General features: G+C 44.9%; 1 protein-coding gene across 1 annotated transcript in view; it reads left to right on the top strand.

The window, feature by feature from the left end:
* PRKX (protein kinase X-linked) overlaps positions 1 to 24348 on the top strand; it is a 105061-nt gene that overhangs the window by 75899 nt on the left and 4814 nt on the right. The window contains exons 5-7 of the mRNA XM_030807319.1: positions 11227 to 11322; positions 16454 to 16511; positions 21890 to 21967. Coding sequence (XP_030663179.1) covers positions 11227 to 11322; positions 16454 to 16511; positions 21890 to 21967 — 232 coding nt within the window. The remainder of the gene's footprint in view (positions 1 to 11226; positions 11323 to 16453; positions 16512 to 21889; positions 21968 to 24348) is intronic.

Genomic DNA, 24348 nt, shown 5'->3' with positions numbered 1-24348 from the left:
AGAGTAGACTATTATTAGAATACAGTATACTATTAGAACATAATATTGTTAGAATACAACATAGAATTATTAGACTATAAGTAAAACAATATTAGTCTCAGGGTATGCTGAAGTTAAAAATACATAAAAATAAATTTAAAAAGAATAGAATATTACACTCTTAGAATGACTATTAGAATTATATAAAGTTATCAGAATTGTTAATAGGCTATAACATTGGAATATTTAAATATATTAGAATATAATAGAATAGAAAATAACCTAATTATAATGTAATAAATCATTAGGCTAATTGAAAATGAATAATTAGGCCAGGCACCATGGCTCACGCCTGTAATCCCAGCACTTTGGGAGGCTGAGGTGGGTGGGTCACCTGAGGTCAGGAGTTCGAGACCAGCCTGGCCAAAATGGTAAAACCCCGTCTCTACTACACATACAAAAAAAAGCCAGGCATGGCGCCTGTAATCCTAGCTACTCGGGAGTCTGAGGCACGAGAATCACTTGAACCTAGGAGGCGGGGAGGTTGCAGTGAGCCGAGATTGCACCACTGCACTCCAGCCTGGGCAACAGAGGTGAGACTCCATCTCAAAAAGGAAAAAAAAAAAAAAGAAAGAAAGAAAATGAGTAATTAAATTAAATGAATAACCGTCTCCCAATCAAAGCCCAGTCTGCTGACCTGTGCATTTCATGAGGCAGGGAGCTATTGATTCACAGTAAGCCTATTTTTATTTTCCTTTTTTCTAATTAGAGTCTATTTCTGGGTGAATATTGTTTTTTCAATTTCTCAGCAGCCCTGTGTCTCTTCACATGGGTGGGTGTTTTGCGAGTTACCAGCTTCACCGACCCCAACTCTCCCAGGCATTCCTGTGCTCTTCCCCAGCTCCGGTCGGCCCGAGCTCGCCTGGACCACCCCAAGCCTTCTCAGTCTCCTGCATCCCCTCCTGCCTGCAGTACATTTTCCTGGAAGCAGCTGCAGGCGTCCTGTCCACGTACCCATCAGCTGTGTCCCTATTCCCTGGGAGCCCGCTTGTTGCTTCCTGGACGACTGGAGCAGAATTGGAGGCTCGTTATCATATGAGGTTCTGAGACGGTCTGTCTGTGGGTTGTCCACCCCCGTTAGACAACAGCTTGGCCCCTCCTTGTCTTCCCACTGCTTTTTAAACATGCCAGGAAGCCTGACCTGTCCCCCTGCCCAAAGGCTGGCTTCCTTCCTTCCTCCTTCTTTCCTTTTCCCTTTTCCTTTTTTTCTTTTCTTCTTTTCTTTTCCTCCCTCCCTCCCTCTCTCCTTCCTTCCTCTCTCCCTCCCTCTCTCTCCTTCCTCCCTTCCCTTCTCCCTTCCCTTCTTCCTTTCCTTCTTCCATTCCTTTTCCTTTTCCTTTCCCCTTTACCCTTTTTCCTTTCCTTTCCTTCCTTTCCTTTCTGTTCTGCCTCGCTCTGTCACCCAGGCTGGAGTGCAGTGGCACAATCTTGGCTCACTGCAACCTCTGCTTCCCAGGTTCAAGCAATTCTCCTTCCTCAGCCTCCTGAGTAGCTGGGATTACAGGTGTGCGCCACCACGCCCAGCTAATTTTTGTATTTTTAGTAGAGAGGGGGTTTCACCATATTGGCCAGGCTGGCCTCAAACTCCTCACCTCAAGTGATCCACCTGCCTCGGCCTCCCAAAGTGCTGGGATTACAGGCGTGAGCCACCACACCCGGCCAGGGCTGGCCCTTTCTCTTCCACTGCACATGCTGCAGCCTCACCTGTCACCTGCTCCCACAGCCCTCTGGGGCCTCCCCTGTTCTCCTGGGCCATGCCCTGTCCGACCAGCCCATCTGTTTTCTTTATACTGATTAGCAGCTCTGAAACCATCTAAATTTTGTATGTGTTGACTGCCTCTGAGAGCAATGCTCCCAAGCTGCTCTCCTCACCTCCTTGAACCCAGAAACTTCTGGTGGCTGGAGGGAGGGCCTTGCTGCACATACAAGTGGAGCCGGCCTGCAGTCAGAGTCCTCCTGCTCCCTTCGGAGCCCATGTCTGCACCTTTCCTATTGCAGCTCCATTTGCTGGATTCCCACTCTTAGCAGGATCAAGTGAGGCTGTGCCTTGTCTGTTTTATTGCTTTAACTGATTATCTCAATCTTCCACTAAGCACAGGGAAAACCATCTATTTGGTGAAATCTGCCATGTGATTAGGAAGGAGATCATATCATGATGCAGATTTTATTTTCATGGAATGAGACATGTTTAGGTCAGATGAAAATTGTGTGGCACATTCTGGAACAAAATCACTCATGCACTTTCCAAGGACCCAAGCTCAGCTCCGATTTCTCCCATCCTATTCTCTTTCCTCATCCATTTCTGTGTTTTTATTCTCTCAGAGAGTTTAACTCAAGAGTCAGGTAAAGGCTGGACGTGGTGGCTCATGCCTGTCATCCCAGCACTTTGGGAGGCTGAGACAGAAGAATTGCTTAAGCCCAAGAGTTCAAGACCAGCCTGGGCAACATAGTGGGACCCCATTTTTACAAAAAATAAAAATAAAACTAGCTGGGTGCAGTTGTATGTCCCTGTAGTCCCAGGTACTCAGGAGGCTGAGGTGGGAGGATTGCTTCAGCCCAGGAAGTCGAGGCTGCAGTGAGCTGAGATTGCACCAGTGCACATCAGCTTGGGTAACAGAGCAAGACACTGTCTCAGAAAAAGAAAAAAAAAAAATCAGCTAAAGCATCAAGAACAAAACACAGGGACACACAAGACACACAGCAGAGTGCAGGGTAAGAGAAAGTCCCCGGGCCATCTTGTCTTAGTTATGACAGCAGTGATTCTCAAAGTGGCATCCCAGGGGACTATGGGGTTCCTGAAGTGGGTTTTAGCAGATGAGTGAGATCATTTTTCCAACGACAGATCTGAATAGTGATGAATTTTCTTCATAGGTGTCAACTAAGACAATACAGCATAGCAGACAGGGTGCAGAAGATGCTAGAGAAGGTGGAATCTGTCTGCAATGGAGCCTCTTCCACGGGGAGCATTAGGCATTGTGCAGTGGTTCTCAAACATGTTGGCTTCGGGAACCCTTTAACACATAGCTCAAAGTTATTAACAACCCACAGAACTTTCGTTTCTGTGTGTTACAGCTGTCCATGCTGACTACATTTGAAATTAAAGTGGAGACTGAAATATAAATAAACAGAATACATAAATAATGTATATGAGAAGTTAAATAATAATCAGAGGTGAACATAAATGGCATTTTTAAATGAAAAAAATGTGTAACCACACTTTCTAGAATTAAAACCATTCAAGCTGGGCATGGTGGCTCACGCCTGTAATCCTAACACTTCAGGAGGCTGAGGTGGGAGGATCACTTGAGTCCAGGAGTTGGAGGCCAGCCTGGGCAACATAGTGAGACCCCATCTCTACAAAAAATAAAATGAAATAAATAAACCGGTTAGTCGGGCATGATGGTGCAGGCCGTGGTCCCAGTACTTTGGGAGGCTGAGGCGGGAGGATCACTGAGGCTGGGAGGTCAAGGCTGCAGTGAGCTGTGGTCTCGCCACTGCACTCTAGCCTGGGCGACAGAGAGACCCTGTCTCTAAAAAGAGAAAACATTCGTGAGGAGGTTGGCCGTATTTTCTGGGTTTTGCAAATCTCTTTAGTGTCCAGCTTTCACAAGGGCTGCTGGCCTCTCCTCCCTTTGTCTGCAGCCTGTCTGCTGTGCTGCGTAGCACGTTGTTTACTTGAGGCATAGGAAGAAAATTCATCACTATTCTGAACTAGAGTCAGAAAAACGACCTCACCCTTCCCTAAATTGAGGTCAGGAAGCCACCCTGGGACTCCACTTTGAGAGCCACTGCTGTGATGCCAAAGCCGATGTGCCCTGGGCTATACTTTCACCCTCCACTCTGCCCCAGCCCTCACATGCCCCAGTGCTTGCTCCTTCCGCTTTATCTGGCCCTCGAGTTCCCCTTTCTCATCTCCCACCTCAGCCACCCCGGTTTGCCTGAGGAGCACAGATTTTATATTTACTTATTAACTATTTTATTTTTTTCTTTAGAGGGACCCTCGCTCTGTCACCCAGGCTGGAGTGTAGTGGCGTGATCTCGGCTCACTGCAACCTCTGCCTCCTGGGTTCAAGCAATTCTCCTGCCTCAGCCTGCCGAGTAGCTGGGGTTACAGGTGCGCGCCACCGTGCCTGGCTAATTTTTGTATTTTTAGTAGAGATGGGGTTTCACCATGTTGGCCAGCCTGCTCTTCAACTCCTGACCTCGAGTGATTCACCTGCCTTGGCCTCACAAAGTGCTGGGATTATAGGCGTCAGCCACCACGCCTGGCCTAAATTTTAGTTTTTAATCTGAAGGTATCGGGACAAGGATTTTTGAGGAAGAAGTCAAGGTGGGATGAAATTCTAGTGAAATTCTAGTGACGGCTTTCTTCTTTTCTCTAAAAACCTCTGCCTTCCTTTTCTTGAATGCATTTCCAAAGCACCTGTCTTCCAAGGCCAGCCCTGGTCTTCAGAACTGGGGCAGGTAGTGTGTCAGCTGATAGTTTAGGAGGGTGTTTTTCCAGCTGGGTAGGAGGGAGAACATCAGCTCACAGCGCCCAGGGGATCTCTGCCTGGACCATCCACTTTACTGGAAGATGTAGATAGGTGGAATGGTTACATTCAAATTTTACTGGCAAATGATAGAGCTAGTGGCACAATTGGCGTGAATTTTTTTCATTTTTTTTTTTTTTTTTTTTTTTTTTTTTTTTTGAGACGGAGTCTCGCTCTGTTGCCCAGGCTGGAGTGCAGTGGCGCGACCTCGGCTCACTGCAAGCTCCGCCTCCCGGGTTCACGCCATTCTCCTGCCTCAGCCTCTCCGAGTAGCTGGGATTACAGGCGCCCGCCACCACGCCCGGCTCATTTTTTGTATTTTTAGTAGAGACGGGGTTTCACCGTGGTCTTGATCTCCTGACCTCGTGATCCGCCTGCCTCGGCCTCCCAAAGTGCTGGGATTACAAGCATGAGCCACCGCGCCTGGCCTTTCTTTTTTTTTTTTTGCAGACAGTTTTGCTCTGTTGCCCAGTCAGGAGTGCAGTGGTGCAGTCACAGCTCACTGCAGCGTGGACCTCCTGGGCTCAAGTAAACCCCCCACCTCCGCCTCCTGAGTAGCTGGGATGACAGGCACACGTCACTGTACCTGGCTAATTTTTAAAAAACTTTTTGTAGAGATAGGGTCTTGCTATGTTACCCAGGCTGATTTCACATTCCTAGGCTCAAGGGATCCACCTGCCTCGGCCTCCCAAAGTGCTGGGATGACAGCCGTGTGCCACTGCATGAGCGGTTTTTTTTTTTTCTTTTGAGACAGGTCTTGTTCTGTATCCAGATTGGAATGCAGTGGTGCAGTCATAGCTTACTGAAGCCTCGACCTCCTGGGCTCAAGCGATCCTCCTGCCTCAGCCTTCCAGGACTACAGAGGCTGTAGCTGGGAACACAGGCACACACCAGCACGTCCAGCTACTTTTTAAATTTTTTGTAGAAACGAGGTCTCACTGTGTTGTCCAGGCTGGTCTTGAACTCCTGGGTTCAAGCATTCCTCCCACGTTGGCCTCCCCAAATGCTGGGATGACAGGCATGAGCCACTGTGCCTAGCCTGGGCATGAATTTTTCGGGTGAAAATCTCGAGCTTGCATTCATGCTGATTAGCAGATTGTCCTTGTAAGTATAGCTGTCACCACAGATCAGTTTAACTTCCTTAATAATGCCAAATGCCTATAATGAGAATTTAGTCTCCGCTTGGTAAGAATTGGAAGCAGTCTGTATGTTTAGAGACAGAAATTTGAGGGTTTCAGAGGGCGCTGCCCAGGCGTCCGGGGGAGTGCTGTTTCTCAGACACACACACACACACTGCCTCTGCTTTTTCTTTCAGGCAAGGTCGTCAGTTAGTGCTCACTTATTATTTATTTTTTTCCGCTTATTAATACCTTTCCCATGATCTTATGTAATGTCTACTGTCCAAGAGCACTTCGTTTCATATTCTCCATAAATGTTTTTAGGTACGTATGACACATTTCCTCCTGGAGTTTAATGCTCCATTCCTGTTATTTGTGCATTTCCCCGATCAAGTCATACAGCTGAATGTATTCAGACAGGGTCGCCACCCAAACCCAGAGAGCAACAGGAATACAACTCCCCCGACTACTGTTACAGAGAACGCTGCGGGTGGGTGAGGGAGGCCAGGCTCGGGAGGTTGTTAACGTCTGAGGCGGCAGGGTTGGCGCAGATCGGATGAGTGTCTGTACTCAGAGCTCTGCTTCCCAGCCTGGCCTGGGTGGTTTTTCAGTACGTCGTGGTGGCTCGTAACTCCAGGACCAGCGGCCCAAAGAGATACCCTATTGGAAAACTCACCGTCGTGCTAAAGTGCAAAACGAGCAACTGAAATGTTATGTAAGAAGGAAGAAATGCTGTGTTAAGGCCACGTCGCACACACCTAATCATTTACCTTTCTCTGGTAACTTTCATTTCCTCATGTAACCCACCCCACTTCTCTGTCACCTCTCCCATTGATTTCCATTTTTGTACTTTGTATTTCTTTGAATTTTTTTTCACTGCAGTGTATTGGGCAGTTCATGGGTGTAGTTCTACGTATGAATGTCCCGACGCTGCTGTTAGAAACTACCACACACTGGAAGGTTTAAACAAGAGAATTTTATCCTCTCTTAGTCCTGGAGACCAGAAGTTTGAGATCAAAGTGTCTCAGGACTGTGCTCCAGGGAAGGATCCTTCCTGCCTCTCCCAGCTCCTGGGGGCTCCAGGCATCCCTGGGCTTGTGGCCGCATCACTCCAGTCTCTGCCTCCACCTTCATGTGGCCTTCTCCTCTGTCTCTGTCTCCTCTTCAGTCTCTTAGAAGGAGAGACACCTGTCATTGGATTTAGGGCCACCCTAATCCAGGACGATCTCATCTCAAGATCCTTCAATTAATCACATCTGCAAAGACCCTATTGCCGAATAAGGTCTCATTCCAGGTGTGGGCATTAGGACGTGGACAGATCTTTCTGAGGGCCACAGTTCAATCCACTACAGGTGTATCCAGTTCCCTCTGGAGGCTCTAGGGGAGGATCCTCCCTGCCTCTCCCAGCTTCTGGGGGCTCCAGGCGTCCCTGGGCCTGTGGCCGCATCACTGTTCTCTCTGCCTCTGTCCCCATGTGGCCTTCTCCTCTGTGTGTGCCTCCTCTTCAGTCTCTTATGAGGATACCTGTCATTGGATTTGGGCCTACCCTATTCCAGGATGATCTCATCTGAAGCTCCTTAATTCTATCTGCGAAAACCCTGTTTCCCAATAAGGTCCCATTCACAGGTTTTTGGGGCAAGATCATGGATGCATCTTTTTGGGGACCTCTCATTCCATCCACTCCACTGAATTTCGTTAAGGTCGGGAAGTGATTTGGAATCTACAGGAGAATTATTTTTGCTCATGGACATTTCTGATAATCAACGAGGGTGTCATTTGAAAGCTCCATTTTATAAGGTATTTCCGTTGCTAGCATACCTGAATTAGAATATCTTAAGTCACAAGAAGCTAAATGGAAAACGTGACTTGAAGCCAATATGAGTCTCTGTCCTGGTCAATATGAGAAAATCTCAGAAGTACAACTTGTGCCTCGGACGTGTAAGTGTCTAGTATACACTTACTGGTTGATGAAATGGTTTGGCTTTGTGTCCCCACCCAAATCTCATGTTGAAATGTAATCCCCAGTGTTGGAGGCGGGACCTGGTGAGAGGTGGTTGGATCATGGGAGTGGTTTCTGACGGTTTAGCAACATTGCCCTAGTACTGTGTCGTGATAGAGTTCTCAGGAGAGCTGATGGTTTTAAAGTGCAGTACTTCCCCCTTTGCTCGCTCTCACTCATCTGCCACCATGTAAATGTGCCTTGCTTCCCCCTCGCCTTCCGCCATGATTGTAAGTTTCCTGAGGCCTCCCCAGCCATGCGGAACTGTGAGTCAATTCAATCTTTTTTCTTTTCTTTTTTTTTTGAGACAGAGTCTCGCTCTGTGGCCCAGGCTGGAGTGCAGTGGTGCGCTCGGCTCACTATAAGCTCCGCCTCCCGGGTTCACGCCGTTCTCCTGCTTCGGCCTCCTGAGTAGCTGGGACTACAGGCTCCCGCCACCACGCCTGGCTAATTTTTTGTATTTTTAGTAGAGACAGGGTTTCACTGTGTTAGCCAGGATGGTCTCGATCTCCTGACCTCGTAATCCACCTGCCTCGGCCTCCCAAAGTGCTGGGATTACAGGCATGAGCCACCGCGCCTGGCCTAAATCTCTTTTCTTTATAAATTAACCAGTCTCAGGTAGTTCTTTATAGCAGACTGAAAATGGACTAATACAGTTGACTTCTAGATGTTCTTGGATTTATCTTGGTCTTTGCAGTTTTAAGTATATATATTTTTTAGTTTATTTCACATATTCCAGCCTGGGGGGCAACAGAGCAAGACCCTGTCTCAAAAAAAAGAGTAGTTCACTGACATTCACTTGCAGTTTATTGAGGGTGCCTTATAGTGCCGTGCAGGCCCAGTACCGGGCTGGACATAATCAGGTATTGCTTGTGCTGTAGAGTGAAGGAAGCCTCGAGAAAGGTGTCCTGTTCTTGGCCATAGTGGCGTATTCACCACTGTCAACTTTATATTTCATTTCATTTGTGTACTCCATCTCGCTCTGTCACCCAGGCTGGAGTGCAGTGGCGCGATCTCAGCTCACTGCAACCTCTGCCTCTTAGGTTCAAGCAATTCTCCTGCCCCAGCCTCCTGAGAAGCTGAGATTACAAGCACTGGCGACCATGCCCAGCTAATTTTTGTATTTTTAGTAGAGACGGGTTTCACCATGTTGGCCAGGGTGATCTGGAACTCCTGACCTAAAGTGACCTGCCTGCCTCAGCCTCTCAAAGTGTTGGGATTGCAGGCATGAGCCACAGCAAACGGCCTATTTTATAGTTTATTTTATTTTGAGACAAGGACTCACTCTGTCACCCAGGCTGGAGTGTGGTGGTGTGATCACAGCTCACTGCAGCCTCGACCTCCTGTGCTCAAGCCATCCTCCTCCCTCAGCCTCCCAAGTAGCTGGGACCACACATATGCACCACCACACTCAGCTAATTTTTTTTTTTTTTAAAGACTGAGTTTTGCCATTTCTTAAAGACTGAGTTAAGCCATATTTCCCAGGCTTATTTTATTTTTTAAATTGACACATAATAATTGTACATATTCATGGGGTAGACAGTGATGCTTTGATACAAAGAGTGGAGTAATCAGATCAGGGTAATTAGCATATCCATTTCAATTATTTACCATTTCTTTGTGTTAGGAACATTCAATATCCTCTATATATTTGAAACTATACGACATGTTATTGCTAATTATAGTCACCTTACAAGACTATAGAACACTGGAACATATTCCTCCTATCTGCTTGTAATTTTGTATCCTTGAACAAACCTCTCCCTGTCTCTCACTTCTTCCCTTCCCAGCCTCTAGTATCTTCTGTTCTTCTTTATCCTTTCAGGAGATCAGATTTTTTTTTAGCTTTCATGTGTGAGTAAGCACAAGTGCTGTTTAATGTTCTTTTCCTGGCTTATTTCACCTAACATAATGTTCTCCAGTTTCATCCATGTTGCTGGATGAAATACAATCAGAGGATTGTATTCCTTTTCATGGCTGAATAGTATTCTACCGTGTGTAGATACCACCTTTTCTTTACCTATCTGCTCATCTGTTGATGGACACCTACGCTGATGCCCTATCTTGGCTGTTGTGAATAGTGCTGCGGTAAACATGGGCGTGCCGATCTCTCTCCAGTATCATGACTTCCTTTCCTTTGAACAGATACCTAGTAATGTGATGGCTGGGTCATATGGGAGTTCTATTTCTAGTTTTTTGAGGAACCTCCATACTCTTCTCTATGGTGGCTCTACTAGTTTACATTCCCACCAACGTTGCAGAAGAGTTCCCTTTTTGGCCAGCACAGTGGCTCATGCTGGTCCTAGCACTTTGAGAGACCAAGCTGGGTGGATCACTTGAGCCCAGGACTTCAAGACCAGCCTAGGCAACATGGTGAAACCCCCGCTCTACAAAAAAAATACAAAAATTAGCTGGCATGGTGGCAGGTACCTGTGATCCCAGCTACTTGGAAGGCTGAGACAGGTTGATCACTTGAGTCTGGGAGGCAGAGGTTGCAGTGAGCTGAGATTGCACCGCTGCACTCCGGCCTGGGAGACAGAGTGAGATCCTGTCTCAAAAAAAAAAAAAAAAAAAAAAAAAAAGAGTTCTCTTTTCTCCACATCCTCACCAGCATTTGTTATTTTTGTGTGTATGTGTCTTTTTTTTTTTTTTTTTTTTTAATTTTTTTTGCGACGGAGTTTCACTCTTGTTTCCCAGGCTGGAGTGCAATGGCATGATCTCAGCTCACTGCAACCTCCACCTTCTGGGTTCAAGTGATTCTCCTGCCTCAGCCTCCCAAGTAGCTGGGATTACAGACACGTGCCACCACGCCTGACTAATTTTTGTATTTTTAGTAGAGACAGGGTTTCACCATGTCGGCCAGGCTGGTCTCAAACTCCTGACCTCAGGTGATCCATCCGCCTCGGCCTCCCAGAGTGCTGGGGTTGCAGTGTCTTTTTGATAATAGCCATCTTAACTGGGTTGAGATGATTGACACCTCATTGAGGTTTTGATTTGCATTTCCCTGATGATTAGTGACGTTGAGCATTTTTTTCATATACCTGTTGGCCTTTTCCACGTCTTCTTTTGAGAAATGCCTGTGAAGACCACCTGTCCGTTTTGTAATTGGACTGCTTATCTTTTCGCTCTTGAGACATTTGAGTTCCATGCTTGGTCATGGTGGTGGGTTCACCCTGGTAAACATGAGAGAGCATTTCTGTCCAGTGTTTAGTGCACAGTTAAGGAATGGGCTGGTGACCCCTCTGAATAAGATGCCCAAAGGAGTTGCCTTCTGCTCAGCAGATGCCTCTCAAATGGTCTTTATATTCTCTCCAAGGGAGCTTCCCCTGCATCAGGCTGTGGCACACGATGCCTTGCCTCTTAGAACCATCTGACTGTCACGTGCTTTTAGATCGTGACAACTTCAATGTGCGGGGAAGAGTGCATGTGAAATAAATTATCTTCTGCCTGTGTTAAGCAGAAATAGCTATCGTTACAAAGCAGAGTTTTTTTTCCACGCTTACTCCCCACTAAAAATGCATGTTTGTTTTTCTAACAGGTTTCCTCCGTTTTTTGATGACAACCCGTTTGGCATTTATCAGAAAATTCTTGCAGGCAAAATAGATTTCCCCAGACATTTGGATTTCCATGTAAAGTAAGTAAACCGTTTGCCTCGTCATGAGGTGCGTTTATTTTTAAAGTGTCTAAAGTCACCGTGAAAACACGCACTCAGCAGGATCCCATGTTGCGTTATTAAATGTGCTGCGCATAAACTATTTTGGACAGTTGTCTTTTCCACAAGAAAAGAAAAAGATTTTAAATATTCTACTTTAATGATAGCTTCACATTTTAATGAGTCTTGGCCGTGTTTTGTTCTTTTGGTGATCTGTTATATTTAAAATGAGCCAATGAACGAGTTTGTCATCGTATTTTATAAGAGAGCAGTTTTGGAATTTGACAAGAAGGATCCTCCTAGTTCTGTGGCTAGCAGAACTGTTGATGGGTTTAGCAGAGTTTTATCCTTTCTCTCCTGCTAAAATTATGCTCAACCTCTAAGTCCTTTTTAATGTCAACATTTTCAGTTCTGAGCATGTTGCTTCAAGAATATTTACAGTTGCTGGATATTGGCAACTTTGGATGCACATTTTATAAAGGTCGTGGCAGTAGGGAAAAAATATATTATTTTCTTAAATATAAGAATGCGGCTGGGTGTGGTGGCTCATGCCTGTAATCCCAGCACTTTGGGAGGTCGAGGTGGGCGGAACATGAGGTCAGGAGATCGAGACCATCCTGGTAACACGGTGAAACCTCATCTCTACTGAAAATACAAAAAATTAGCTGGGTGTGGTGGTGGGCGCCTGTAATCTCAGCTACTTGGGAGGCTGAGACAGCGGAATCGCTTGAACCCAGGAGGCAGAGGTTGCAGCGAGCTGAGATCGCGCCACTACATTCCAGCCTGAGCAACAGAGCAAGATTCTGTCTCAGAAAAAAAAAAAAAAAAAAAATGCTTTTGGTTTTCTGGCTACCTTACCCAATCTGGTCACCTGGTAGCCATTTTTACTGTAATAAGCACTGATTTCTGTTTGTTTCACTGTATTTTTCAGATGAGTTGATGGGTGCACCAGCCCCCCGGGCACAAACTAGAGCTAAATGCATCTAGTTGAGAATTAAACTTTTCTTTTCCGTGGTCTATTTTCTTATGAGCCGGTAGAAGTTCAGTTCAGAGAAGACTTATTTCAGGGCGATGGACCAGGTTGTTTTGAATATGCCCCTTATGGGGCCACTGTTTCTTGGTGGCAAATGTACCCCATCCTAACCAGAGGTTCTTAGTCTGAACAGAAGATAAGGTCGTGTTTTATTGGGTTGAGCGTGTGTTGTGTTTGACACACTAAGAGGCAGGCTTTAAAAGACTTTAGCAAGAAAACGAGGCTCCGCTTAACAATGAGTCACCTAGAAGGGACACCCTGTCCAGTGAATGGTAAGACAGGGAGGTGTCAGGGGAAACAGCACCTCAGAAGCTGACTGCTCTGGAAGGAAATAGAAACGATTATATAGAACCTCTCTCAGGCCCCAAATCCCATCTGAGTTGAGTGACATTATATCAAGTGGATGGCAAAGCACTTTTATGATTGAGTTTGGCCAGGTGAGGTGCTCATGCCTGTAATCCCAGCACTTCAGGAGCCTGAGGTGGGAGGATTGCTTGGGGCCAATCCAATAGTTTGAGGCCAGCCTGGACAATGCAGCAAGAACCCATGTCTACAAAAAATTAAAAAATTAGCTGGGCATGGTAGCAAGTGCCTGTAGTCCCAGCTACTAGGGAGGCTGAGATGGGAGGACTGCTTGAGCCCAGGAATTCGAGGCTGCAGTGACCTATGATTGCATCACTGCACTCCAGACTGGATGAAAGTGAAACCTTGTGTTAAAAAAAAGAAAAAAAATTAAAATTAAAAAATATAATTATATATATATATATATATATATATATATATGGGGGGGTTTCCAATGTTCTGTGGAAACAACAACAAAAAAAGGAATTGCAGAAATAGAACAAACCAGAAGCGTAATCAAAGTCTGGTCTCTTGCCACTTGTCCTTCTTTGTCTCCTGGTTTATCTTCTTTGAGAGTAGGGAACCAGCAGTGGCCATCTTGGTACTGTCTGATCTAACGTGCCTCTCTTTATGCAGCTCCCAGCCCCTTCCAGTGTTCCCCACGATGCCCCTGTCTCTTGACATACCCAGTGTGGGTCCACCAAGAGCAGGAACAGTGATAGATAGAAGTGAACTGATAGTTCACTTCTTCCCATTATTTGTTAAGTCTTATCAAATTGGCTGAGAAGCAAGACCTCAACGACTCATATCTTTCCTTTTTTTGGTAGAATTGGGTATGGGGATCTTGCTGCATTGCCTAGGCTGCTTTTGAACTCCTGGGCTCAACTGATCCTCCTGCCTTGTCCTCCCCAAGTGTTGGGATTACAGGTGTGAGCCACTGCACCTGGCCTTAATGATGCATTTTCTTATCCAAATCACTGTCCCTGGTTGTCCATGATGCTAGAATTTTGATTCTCAGCTTTTTAAAGTCATATGTTGGTTCCTGCAACTTTTATCATTTGACCAGGTAAACATGTCGCCTGGGCAAATGGCACATCAGGATTGACATTCCTTACAGAAATAAATATCATTTAAAACAAAACACCAAAACAAAGCTTTGGGACTTGTTGCCAATTCAGTAGAGGTATTATCTGCCGGTGTTTTTTACAACACCTGGAAGTACTTGCATCTGAGAGGAGCCAGCTGGTGCTAGGATCATAAATAAAATGTAGAATTTTGGCTACAGTGCATCAAAAGAGTGCCGGCAGATGTGTCGCTTATCCCGGGGTCAAGGGACCCATCTACAGCTGTGGACACTTCTGTTGTTCCTTTATAGGGCTTTGCGTCTTCGGGGGCCCCTTCTCATCCATACTCTTTAGTTTCTAGACTTCTTTATAAGAGTTTGCTTTGGTATTTTACTTTTTCTTTTAAAGAGATGGGTGTCTTGCTTTGTCACCCAGGCTGGAGTGCAGTGGCACAATCATAGCTCACTGCAGCCTCGATGTCCTGGGCTCAAATGATGCTCCCACCTCAGCTTCCCAAGTAACTGGTGCTACAGGCATGCACCACCATGCCTGGCCAATGTTTTGATTTTTTGTAGAAACGGGGGTCTTACTATGTTGCCCATGCTGGTCTCAAACTCTTGGTCTCAAGTGGTCTTCCCACTTCAGCCCCCTGCATAGCTGGGATTACAAGCCACTTGCCCTGTATTTTAAATAAATCTTCATTTTCTTACATGCCAAACACCAAAAAAATTTAAAAAAAAATTCAAGATCATCAAACACTGTTTTCTTACATGCCAAACACACACACACACACACACACACACACACACACACACACACAAAACTGAAATTTATCAAGTGATCACCAAAACATTCTGAAATAAACATAGGGCTTTTTTTCCCCCCTATAATTTACACCACTGCCTGCCCCATTAGCGTACACACTTAAAGCTGATTGGACTGGGATTATAAGAAAACAGAGGTTTATTTAAAATATAAAAGCATAAATAAACCTGTCTTATAATTGCACTCCAGTGAGCTTTAAGTGTGTGTGGTAAGGGGGCAGGCAGTGGTGTAAATCACATGGGGGAAGAAGCCCCACATTTATTTGGGAATATTTTGGGGGTATAGTGTTTGATAACCTTGATTTTTTTTTGGCAGGGGGGAGCATGTCAAAATAATGAAGGAGAAACTCACTAAGTAGTGGAAAGGTTTCTAACTTTTAGGTGATTTTTATATTCCCCACCCTGCTCAAAGCTTTTCAGCCTTACAGGATGGATACAAAATCCTAGCCTTAGGTGGGCGGACAGATGGTCTCTGAGTTTTACTTTGAGGCAGAGAAGCAGTGAAGTCTGACAAGCATCCCATCCTAATTCAGAAAGCATGGTGGCAGGAAACTGTAAAATTTCTGATCAGACAGGACTGGCGACATTCACAGTCTAGATGGTGGAGTCTGACCTTAGGACATCACCTGGCTTGTCGGAGACTCTGCAGTCCTGTCACAGAACCTGGGAGTGGCCCAGTCCAAGTTCGTGCTACTTACCTTGGGGCATAGTTTATGCCGGGAAAGCCTAGACGCTTACACCGGGGTCATGGGTATTGGATTGTTTTGGGGGACTTCGATATATTATATTATTATATCATATTATGTATATTATTATACATAATGTACTCTGTGTATTATATGTGTACACACAGATGCATATGATCATTTCTACTTCCATAAATATGCATCTTTTAGAACTCACCTAATCTGGAAGTCTTCAACGTCATCTCCAACTACCCATCCTAATTGAACCAGCTTGCTGTTTTTTGTTGTCGTTGTTGTTGTTTTTGTTTTTATTTTTTGAGACTGAGTCTACCTCTGTCACCCAGACTGGAGTGCAGTGGCTCAGTCTCAGCTCACTGCAACCTTCGCCTCCTGGGTTCAAGCGGTTCTTGTGCCTCAGCCTCCCAAGTAGCTGGGACCACAGTTGTGTGCCAGCATGCCCAGCGAATTTTTTTTTCTTTCTTTTTTTTTTTTTTTTTTTTTTTTGTAGAGATGGGGTTTCACCATGTTGGCCAGGCTGGTCTCAAACTCCTCACGTCAAGTGATCCACCCGCCTCGGCCTCCCCAAAGTGCTGGGATTACAGGTGTGAGCCAGTGTGCCCAGCCTCCCCACCTGCTGTACTTCTGACATGGTCTGTTATTTAAAAGGAAGATTACAAGTGAAGAAGCAGACTTAGGAGACTCATCCTAATGTGTGTGCTTATGGGAAAGCCAGCCTTTTAAAACAGGGATCCCATCCATAAGCAGACCCCCAGGGCAGCGTGTGACTGTTGATGTTGGTGAAAGCAGATGTCTTCTATTTTGCAGGGACAGCCTGACAGGCATGTTTACGTTAAGTGTCTGGATCCTCCCTGCAGGCACATATAAATTTCACCCTTTTCTACTCAAAGGTGTATTGTCTTTACAAAGATGTAATCAGCCCCCTTCCCTTAGCTTCAGCCTTGCATGGGGCAACCCAGCCTTGCATAGGTTATTTAAGAGCCAGTGATGGTAGGAAATAAGCACTAGAAAGTGTTTTGCCAAAGTGGAAATTGAACTGCGGTCCTCATATCAGGTAGATCTTATCTCTGTTGCCATGCTGCGTTTGCTGATGTTGATATATAATCTGTGTACTTTTTCTTTTTTTTGTCTCCTCCCCCAACATAGAGACCTCATTAAGAAACTGCTCGTGGTTGACAGAACAAGGCGATTGGGAAACATGAAGGTCAGTGTTTGATCCCATAGGTATTCAGTGGTACCCGATGCGTGTGTCTGCTGTCTGACACCCACATTGGCATGTGTAGGTATAAACCAAGGCTTAGCAGTCGTATTTAATCACTGCCCAAATTTCAAATCTGCTGTTTTATTTATTTTTTTAAATTTTACTTGGAACTGTCAGGAAAGATCTATCAAATCTGGGTTTCTGGGCCCACAACGTCAAACTGGGTCTACACTGTATCTCCCCTCCCCTCAAGCAAGGTTAATAGAGCAATAACAATTTATAAGTTATTACTCATTATTTTGTTTACTTATTTATTTTATTTTTTAAACAGCTTTACGGAGAGTGAATTCCCACGCCATGCCATTTACCCATCTAACATATGCAACTCAGTGGCTTTTAGTATACACACAATTATGTCCAGTCACTCCCGTGGTTAATCTTAGAACATCTTCATCAGCTCAAAAAAAGAAACCCTGCACCCGTCAGTTATCACTGTGCTATTCTTTCATCCTCTCTTGCCCTAAGCCAGCGGTCCCCAACCTTTTTGGCACTGGGGCCCAGTTTTTTGGAAGACAATTTTTCTACAGACCACACAACCTAAATCCCTTACTCGCGCAGTTCACAATAGGGTGTGTGCTCCTGTGAGAATCTAATGCCACCACTGATCTGACAGGAGGCGGAGCTCAGGTGCTAATGCCAGTCATGGGGAGCAGCTGTCAGTACAGGTGAAGCTTCGCTCACCTGCCTGCTGCTCACCTCCTGCTGTGTGGCCCATTTTGGTTCCTCACAGGCCGTGGACCACTACCAGTTTGTGGCCCAGGGGTTGGGGACCCCTACCCTAAGCAGCCACTAATCTACTGACTTTCTCTGTAGGGTTCAGTATTCTGGGCTCTGCTAAAAATGGCCCTGCTAAAAATGGAACTGTACAAAATGTGAGCTTTTGCCTCTGGCTTCTCTCTCTGAGCATGATGTCTTCAAGGTTCATCCAGGCTGTAGCCTGTGTCAGAGCTTCCTTCCTTTTCCTGACCGCATAGTATTCGATTGTGTGGGCAGACCTTGTTTATCCGTTCATCTATGGATGGACATCTGGGCTGTTTCCACCTTTTGGCTTTTGTGACTGGTTCTGCCATGGGAGTATGTGTTTTATGTGCGCAGGTGATGATTTTAAAAGTTGTGCATCACGTATGATTTCCACAAACTTTTTGTGTGGAGGCAAGTACATAATTGACAAACAGACTGTTCCGTAAGTAGTATCATACCTTATATGCGTGTTTTGGCATCCCTGAATTTGATAGAATTCGTGACTTTTTGTTGGCCATTTCTAGCTCTGGACAACCTCGGAGGGACTTATACATGGAGGAACTTCCAGATCCGTCTTGACCCTGTAAATGACAGTCTGGAGAGACACAGTACACCAGAGTGTGAGGCTTGAACCACTTGGCTCTCTTGGGGCTTCTGTGTAGTTTAGGAGTCTCCAGTGGCTACCATAAGAACTGACCACAAACTAGGGGCTTAAACAACAGGAATTTCTGCTCTCCCCATCCTGGAGACGAGGAGTCTGAGATCCAGGCCTCCAGAGGCTCCAGGGGAGGATCCTTCCTGCCTCTCCCAGCCCCTGGGGGCTCCAGGCATCCCTGGGCTTATGGCCGCATCACTCCAGTCTCTGTCTTTCTTCACGTGGCCTTCTCTGTGTCTATGTCTCCTCTTCTGTCTCTCAGAAGGATGCCTGACATTGGGTTTAGGGTCGCCCTAATGCAGGATTCTCTCTTCTCAAGAGCCTTCCCTTAATTACATTTACAAAGACCCTATTTGCATGTAGGGTTCCATTCCCAGGTACTGGGAGTCAGGACATGGGCATATATTTTGGCGGCCACTGCCCAATGTGTGATAATTGTGTCTACTTCCTGCTAGAGGCTCTGGGAGGGGGATCCTTCCTGCCTCTCCCAGCTCGTGGGGGCTCCAGGCATCCCTGGGCTTGTGGCCACATTGCTGCAGTCTCTACCTCCATTTTCACATGGCCTTCTCCTCTGTGTGTCTCCTCTCCTGTCTCTTACGAGGACACCTGTCACTGGATTTGGGGCCCACCCTACTCCAGGATGATGCCATCTCGAGAACCTTAATTTAGTTACATCTTCAAAGACCCTATTTCCAAATAAAGTGATATTCAAGGCATTGGGGGATAGGACGTGCACATATCTTTTTGAGGGACATTGTTCACCCTGTAACTGTAGTCAAACTTCTGTCCTTTACATTATTTGTAGACAGGGGCCGATACCTTCAGGTCTCCAAGGAGCCTGTCCAGCCAGGTTGCACGGTGTGGACTCATCTGGGCCATGGCTCTTCATAAGAGTGGATGGGTCCTGTGTTAATGCCACAGCCATTTAGAAAAGAGCTGGGTCTCTTGCCAGGACTGCAGGGAATCACAGATGACCCGTATCTAGAATCTGCTGGGAGTGGCGTAGTGACCACCATAGGTACCTTCCAAGGGGGAAGAACAAGTTTCCCAATCAAAGGAATTGGGGAAAAGCTCACAAACTCCCAAGCTAGGTCTTAAAGTCTAGTTAAAGCTTCCTGATATGGAGATAAACTGAAAGAGACTCAAGAAAACACTGACTTTATTTTATTTTTTAAAAATTAACACATGAAAATGGTATTATTTAGCATGTACAACATGAAGTTTTGAAATATGTACCCATTGTGGAATGGGTCCATTGAGTTCATTAACATATGCATTACCTCACATAATTACCATTTATTTGTGGTGAGAACACTTAAGATCTACTCTTTGAAAAAAATTGTTTTTAAGAGATGGGGTCTTGATGTGTTGCCCAGGCTGGTCTCGAGCTCCTGAGCTCAAGTGATCCGCCCACCTCGGCCTCACAAAGTGCTAGGATTACAGGCAAGAGCCACTGCACCCAGCAAGATCCACTCTTCCAGAGATTCTTGAGAATACATCATTAGTTATAGTCACCGAGCTGTGCAGGCGACCGACTGAACTTGTTCCTCCTGTCTCTCTCACTTTGTCTCTTTTGACCAATGACTTCCCATCTCCGCCCTTTCTCAGCCCCCGGTATCCACCATTCTACTCTCTGCTTCTAGGAGTTCAACTTTTTTACATTTCCCATATAAGTGAGATTGGCTGGTATTTGTCGATCTCTACCAGGCTTATTTCTCTTTCTCTCTCTCTTTTTTTTTTTGAGACAGAGCAAGGTGGAGGTTACAGTGAGCCAAGATGGCGCCACTGCCCTCCAGCCTGGGTAACAGAGTGAAACTCTGTCTATCACCGCCCCCCCCCCCCAAAAAAAAACATAGAGTATAGTAAATAGATAAACCAGGGACCTAGTCATTTATTATCATGACCAAGTATTAGGTGCTGTAGATAACGGACATGTGGTTACAATGGCCATGACGTCACTAGGGGGATAGGCGTTTTTAAGATCATTATAATCTTACGGGAGCACCACTGTATATGTCATCCATTGTTGACTGAAGCATCATTTTGAGGCTCATGACTGTAGATACACACCCACACACACGCTTTTTTTATTTTTATTTTTTCAAGACAGGGTCTTGCTCTGTCATCCAGGCTGGAGTGCAGCGGTGCGATCACAGCTCACTGCAGCCTTGACCTCCTGGACTCAAGTGATCCTCCCACCTCCGCCTCCTGAGTAGCTGGGGCTACATGCATGCACCACCACGGCTGGCTAACTTTATATTTTTTTGTAGAGACCAGGTCTTACTTTGTTGCCCAGGTTAGTCTCAAACTCCTGGGTTCAAGCAGTCCTCCTGCCTCGGCCTCCCAAAGTGCTGGAATATAAACGTGAGCCACTGCCCCCACACCCCCCTCACACACACTTTATATAACACATACACACACACACACACACACACACACACAAGTTTGGATACTAATGTGAATCTCGGTATATACATATACTTTATACTCTACATATAAAGTGTGTAAAGTACATCTGTATATGTGTATATATATAATATATGTGTATATATTAACGTGTATGTATATAAGTATGTGTATATATATGTGTATATATTAACGTGTGTATGTATATAAGTATGTGTATAGATAAATATATGTGTGTACATATTAACGTGTGTATGTGTATAAGTATGTATATATTGATGTGTATGTATATAAGTCTGTGTATATATGTGTATATATTAATGTGTGTATGTGTATAAGTATGTGTATATATTAACATGTATGTATATAAGTATGTGTATATATCAATATATGTGTGTATATATGTATGTGTGTGTGTATATATTACTATGTATGCATGTGAGTATATACAGACACACACATCCTTTAGTATCCAAATTAGAATTTTATCTGATGGATAAAATTTATTTTATTTTATTCTCTTGTTTTATTCACAGCACTCTTATTTATTCTTATTCACAGCATTGCTGAAGGTAAAACTCAACAGCTATTATTTGTTGCCTGACTTAGCTATAGATCAAAAATATGTTTTGCAATAAGAAAAGAAAAAGTTGTCAAAACAACTGGATGGGAAAACAATAGAAAAAATTCACATTAGTGTTTCCTTTTGAAGATATGGTCGTGGACGTATTCCTCTTTAAGGATAAGAAATTTAAAACTACAGTAATGCTAACTGATAGACGTGTTAAATTCAGATGTACTGGCTTCCATTTCATGGAACCCACATGTTTATTTCTTCTGCTGTCCCACATTTAATTGATAACAACATCACTACAAGTATAAAAAAAGGAAGCAGAGTGAGGTTTACGGATGAGCACTTGGGAGGGATTTCAGAGGTCGTGATGGCCACAGTGTGAGCCAGCCGATGCCTGGTGCTACCCTTGAGCATGAAGCAGGCCGACTTGAATGCACGTTGTTAATTGCCAGGCCATGCAATGTTGTTCCTGAGGTCTCTTAAATTGGACATCCTTGGTTTGAGTTCCCCATCTTGTTATTTGCTTGCTGCGTCCTACTGAGCAAATTAACATCATTCAGTGAACCCTGGTTTCTATGGCTGTAAAATACTGAATAAGTTTGCCAAGATGAAAACAGGAGACAAACTGAGAAATTACTGGGTGTCCAATTTTATGTCGAGAGATGGGATCGTATTTACCTTTTTCGTCTTTGGTCCAGAATGCAAATGCATTGCACAGGAGCACAATGACGGGATTTGTTTCTGCAACAGAAAAGGGCAAACAAAACACTAACAGTTTCGCTTGCAGGTTTGCCTAGCAGCTCACCCTTCAGGCACAGGTCAAAATGCAGCAAACTTGTTCCATTTGTTTCAATACTAAAATAATGTAGAGATTATTTGGGGTATTTTTCTTTCCTGCCCTGTCAAAATTCTGTACACTGATGACACGTGTTGTTTCTTTTGAAGAACGGGGCGAATGATGTGAAACGTCATCGGTGGTTCCGCTCCGTGGACTGGGAAGCTGTTCCGCAGAGAAAACTGAAGGTACAACACATATCAGTGGGTGACTCAGGACGCCCGAGCTCTCCCATTAACAGGGACTGCCTCTGAATCCTGGGACTTCTTTACTAATGGCTGACATGTAATTAATTTATATAATACAACTCTTTGTCTAAAACCATTCATAAGCCAGGTTCCCCACTCTGTGAGTGTCTTAGTGCTAACCATCTACCTAGCTCCCACAAAGGCAGGAGCCACCACACCCAGTCATATACCACATGTTCTTTGTCCATTCATCCCTGGATGGACACTTATCCCAGATTTTGAAGCAGATTTTAGGAGACCTGGCCTGATTCCTGACTAGCTCTGTGACTGCTAAACCCCACTCCCTCCTCTTTAGTGGAAAGTGGTCAACAGGATTACAGAGATAAGCAAGTGTCTAGCACCATGGTCATCGTTCAGTGATGGTGGTGTATTACATGGAGAATATTCTTTGGAACGTTTCTGGCCAAACTGCCTATTTTTAAACATCTGGCTTTTTGGCTGGGTGCTGTGGCTCACGCCTATAATTCCAGTACTTTGAGAGGCCAACTCAGGCAGATCACTGGAACCCAGGAGTTTGAGACTAGCCTGGGCAATATGGTGAAATCCCATCTCTACAAACAATACAAAAATTAGCCGGGCATGGTGGCATACGCTTGTGGTACCAGCTACTTGGGAGGCTGAGGCACAAGAATTGCTTGATACCAGGAGGCGGAGGTTGCAGTGAGCCAAGATTACGCCACTGCACTCCGGCCTGGGCGACAGAGCCAGACCCTGTCTCCAAAAAAAAAAAAAAAAAAAAAAATCTGGCATTTTTTTCAATATATAATACTTGTCCATTTTATAAATGAGGAGACTGTGCTCAGATAAGTTAAGCAATGTGTGGAAGGTTACACAGCTGCTAAGCAGTATAACTATCACATGTACATATTTATGGGGGTACATGTTATCTTTTGACACATGCATAGAATGTGTAATGATCAACTGAGGGTAATCAGGGTATCCATCAGCTCAAACATTTATCATTTTTATGGGTTGGGAATATTGCAGATCTTCTAGCTATTCTGAAATATACAATATATTGTTAACTCTGGCCACCCGACTATGCTATCAAACATTGGAACTTATTCCTTTTATCTAACATTATGTTTATACAATATTTCTTCATCTCTCCTTCATCCCCTACCCATACACACTTCCCACCCTCTGGTAACCATCATTCTACTCTCAGCCTTCATGGCATCAATTTTTTTAGCTCCCACATATGAGTGGGAACATGCTGTGTTTCTCATTCTGCATCTGGCTTAGCTTATTATTTATTATTTATTTTTTGAGACAGCGTCTTGCTCTGTTGCCCAGGCTGGAGTGCAGCGGCACGATCTTGCTCACTGCAGCCTCCACCTCCTGGCTTCAAGCAATTCTCATGCCTCAGGCTCCTGAAGTAGCTGGGATTATAGACGCCCAGCTAATTTTTGTATTTTTACTAGAGATGGGGTTTCACCATGTTGGCCAGGCTGGTCTCAATCTTCTAACCTCAAGTGATCCACCAGCCTTGGTCTCCCAAAGCGATGGGATTACAGGCATGAGCTGCCGCACCCAGCCCGGCTTAGTTTACATAACATAATGATCTCCCATTCCATTCGTGGTGCTGTAAATGACAGGATTTCATTCCATTTTGTGGCCGAATAGTTTTTCATTGTGTGTATGGACCACACTTTCTTTATCCATTCATCCGTTGGTGGACACTGAGGTTGATTCCAGATCTTGGCTTTTGTGAGCACTCTGAACTGTGTATGTTACTGATGGGAGTGTTCAATGGTACTGTTTTCACCTTTGCACTTCAGAGTCAAAAGAATGGAGAATGCTGAGAAATGCTTATTCCCAGTCCTCAGCTCAGACCAGAGTTTCTGGGGCTGGAACCTGGGATGATACGCTCCTTTTTTTTTTTTTTTTGAGATGGAGTCTCACTTTGTCACTCAGGCTCAGGGTGTAGTGCAGTGGAGTCATCTCAACTCACTGCATCCTCCACCTCTTGGATTCAAGTGGTTCTTCTGCCTCAGCCTCCCAAGTAGCTGGGATTACAGGTGTGCACCACCACATCCAGCTAATTTTTTTATTTTTTATTTTTAGAAGAGATGGGGTTTCACTATGTTGGCCAGGCTGGTTTCAAACTCATGACCTCAAATGATCCACCCTCCTTGGCCTCCCAAAGTGCTGGGATTACAGGCATGAGCCACTGTGCCTAGCCAGCTTCCTCATTTAAAAAAAAAACTGCATTGTATTCCATCACATGACTGTACCATAACTTACTTAATACTATATATGTATATATTTTGAGACAGGATCGCACTCTGTCATTCAGGCTGGAATGCAGTGGTGCAATC

This window comes from Nomascus leucogenys, chromosome X (genome assembly GCF_006542625.1).
Source record: "Nomascus leucogenys isolate Asia chromosome X, Asia_NLE_v1, whole genome shotgun sequence".
Taxonomy (NCBI): domain Eukaryota; kingdom Metazoa; phylum Chordata; class Mammalia; order Primates; family Hylobatidae; genus Nomascus; species Nomascus leucogenys.
Note: the sequence above shows the minus strand (reverse complement) of the source record. Positions and strands in the feature narration are given on the sequence as shown.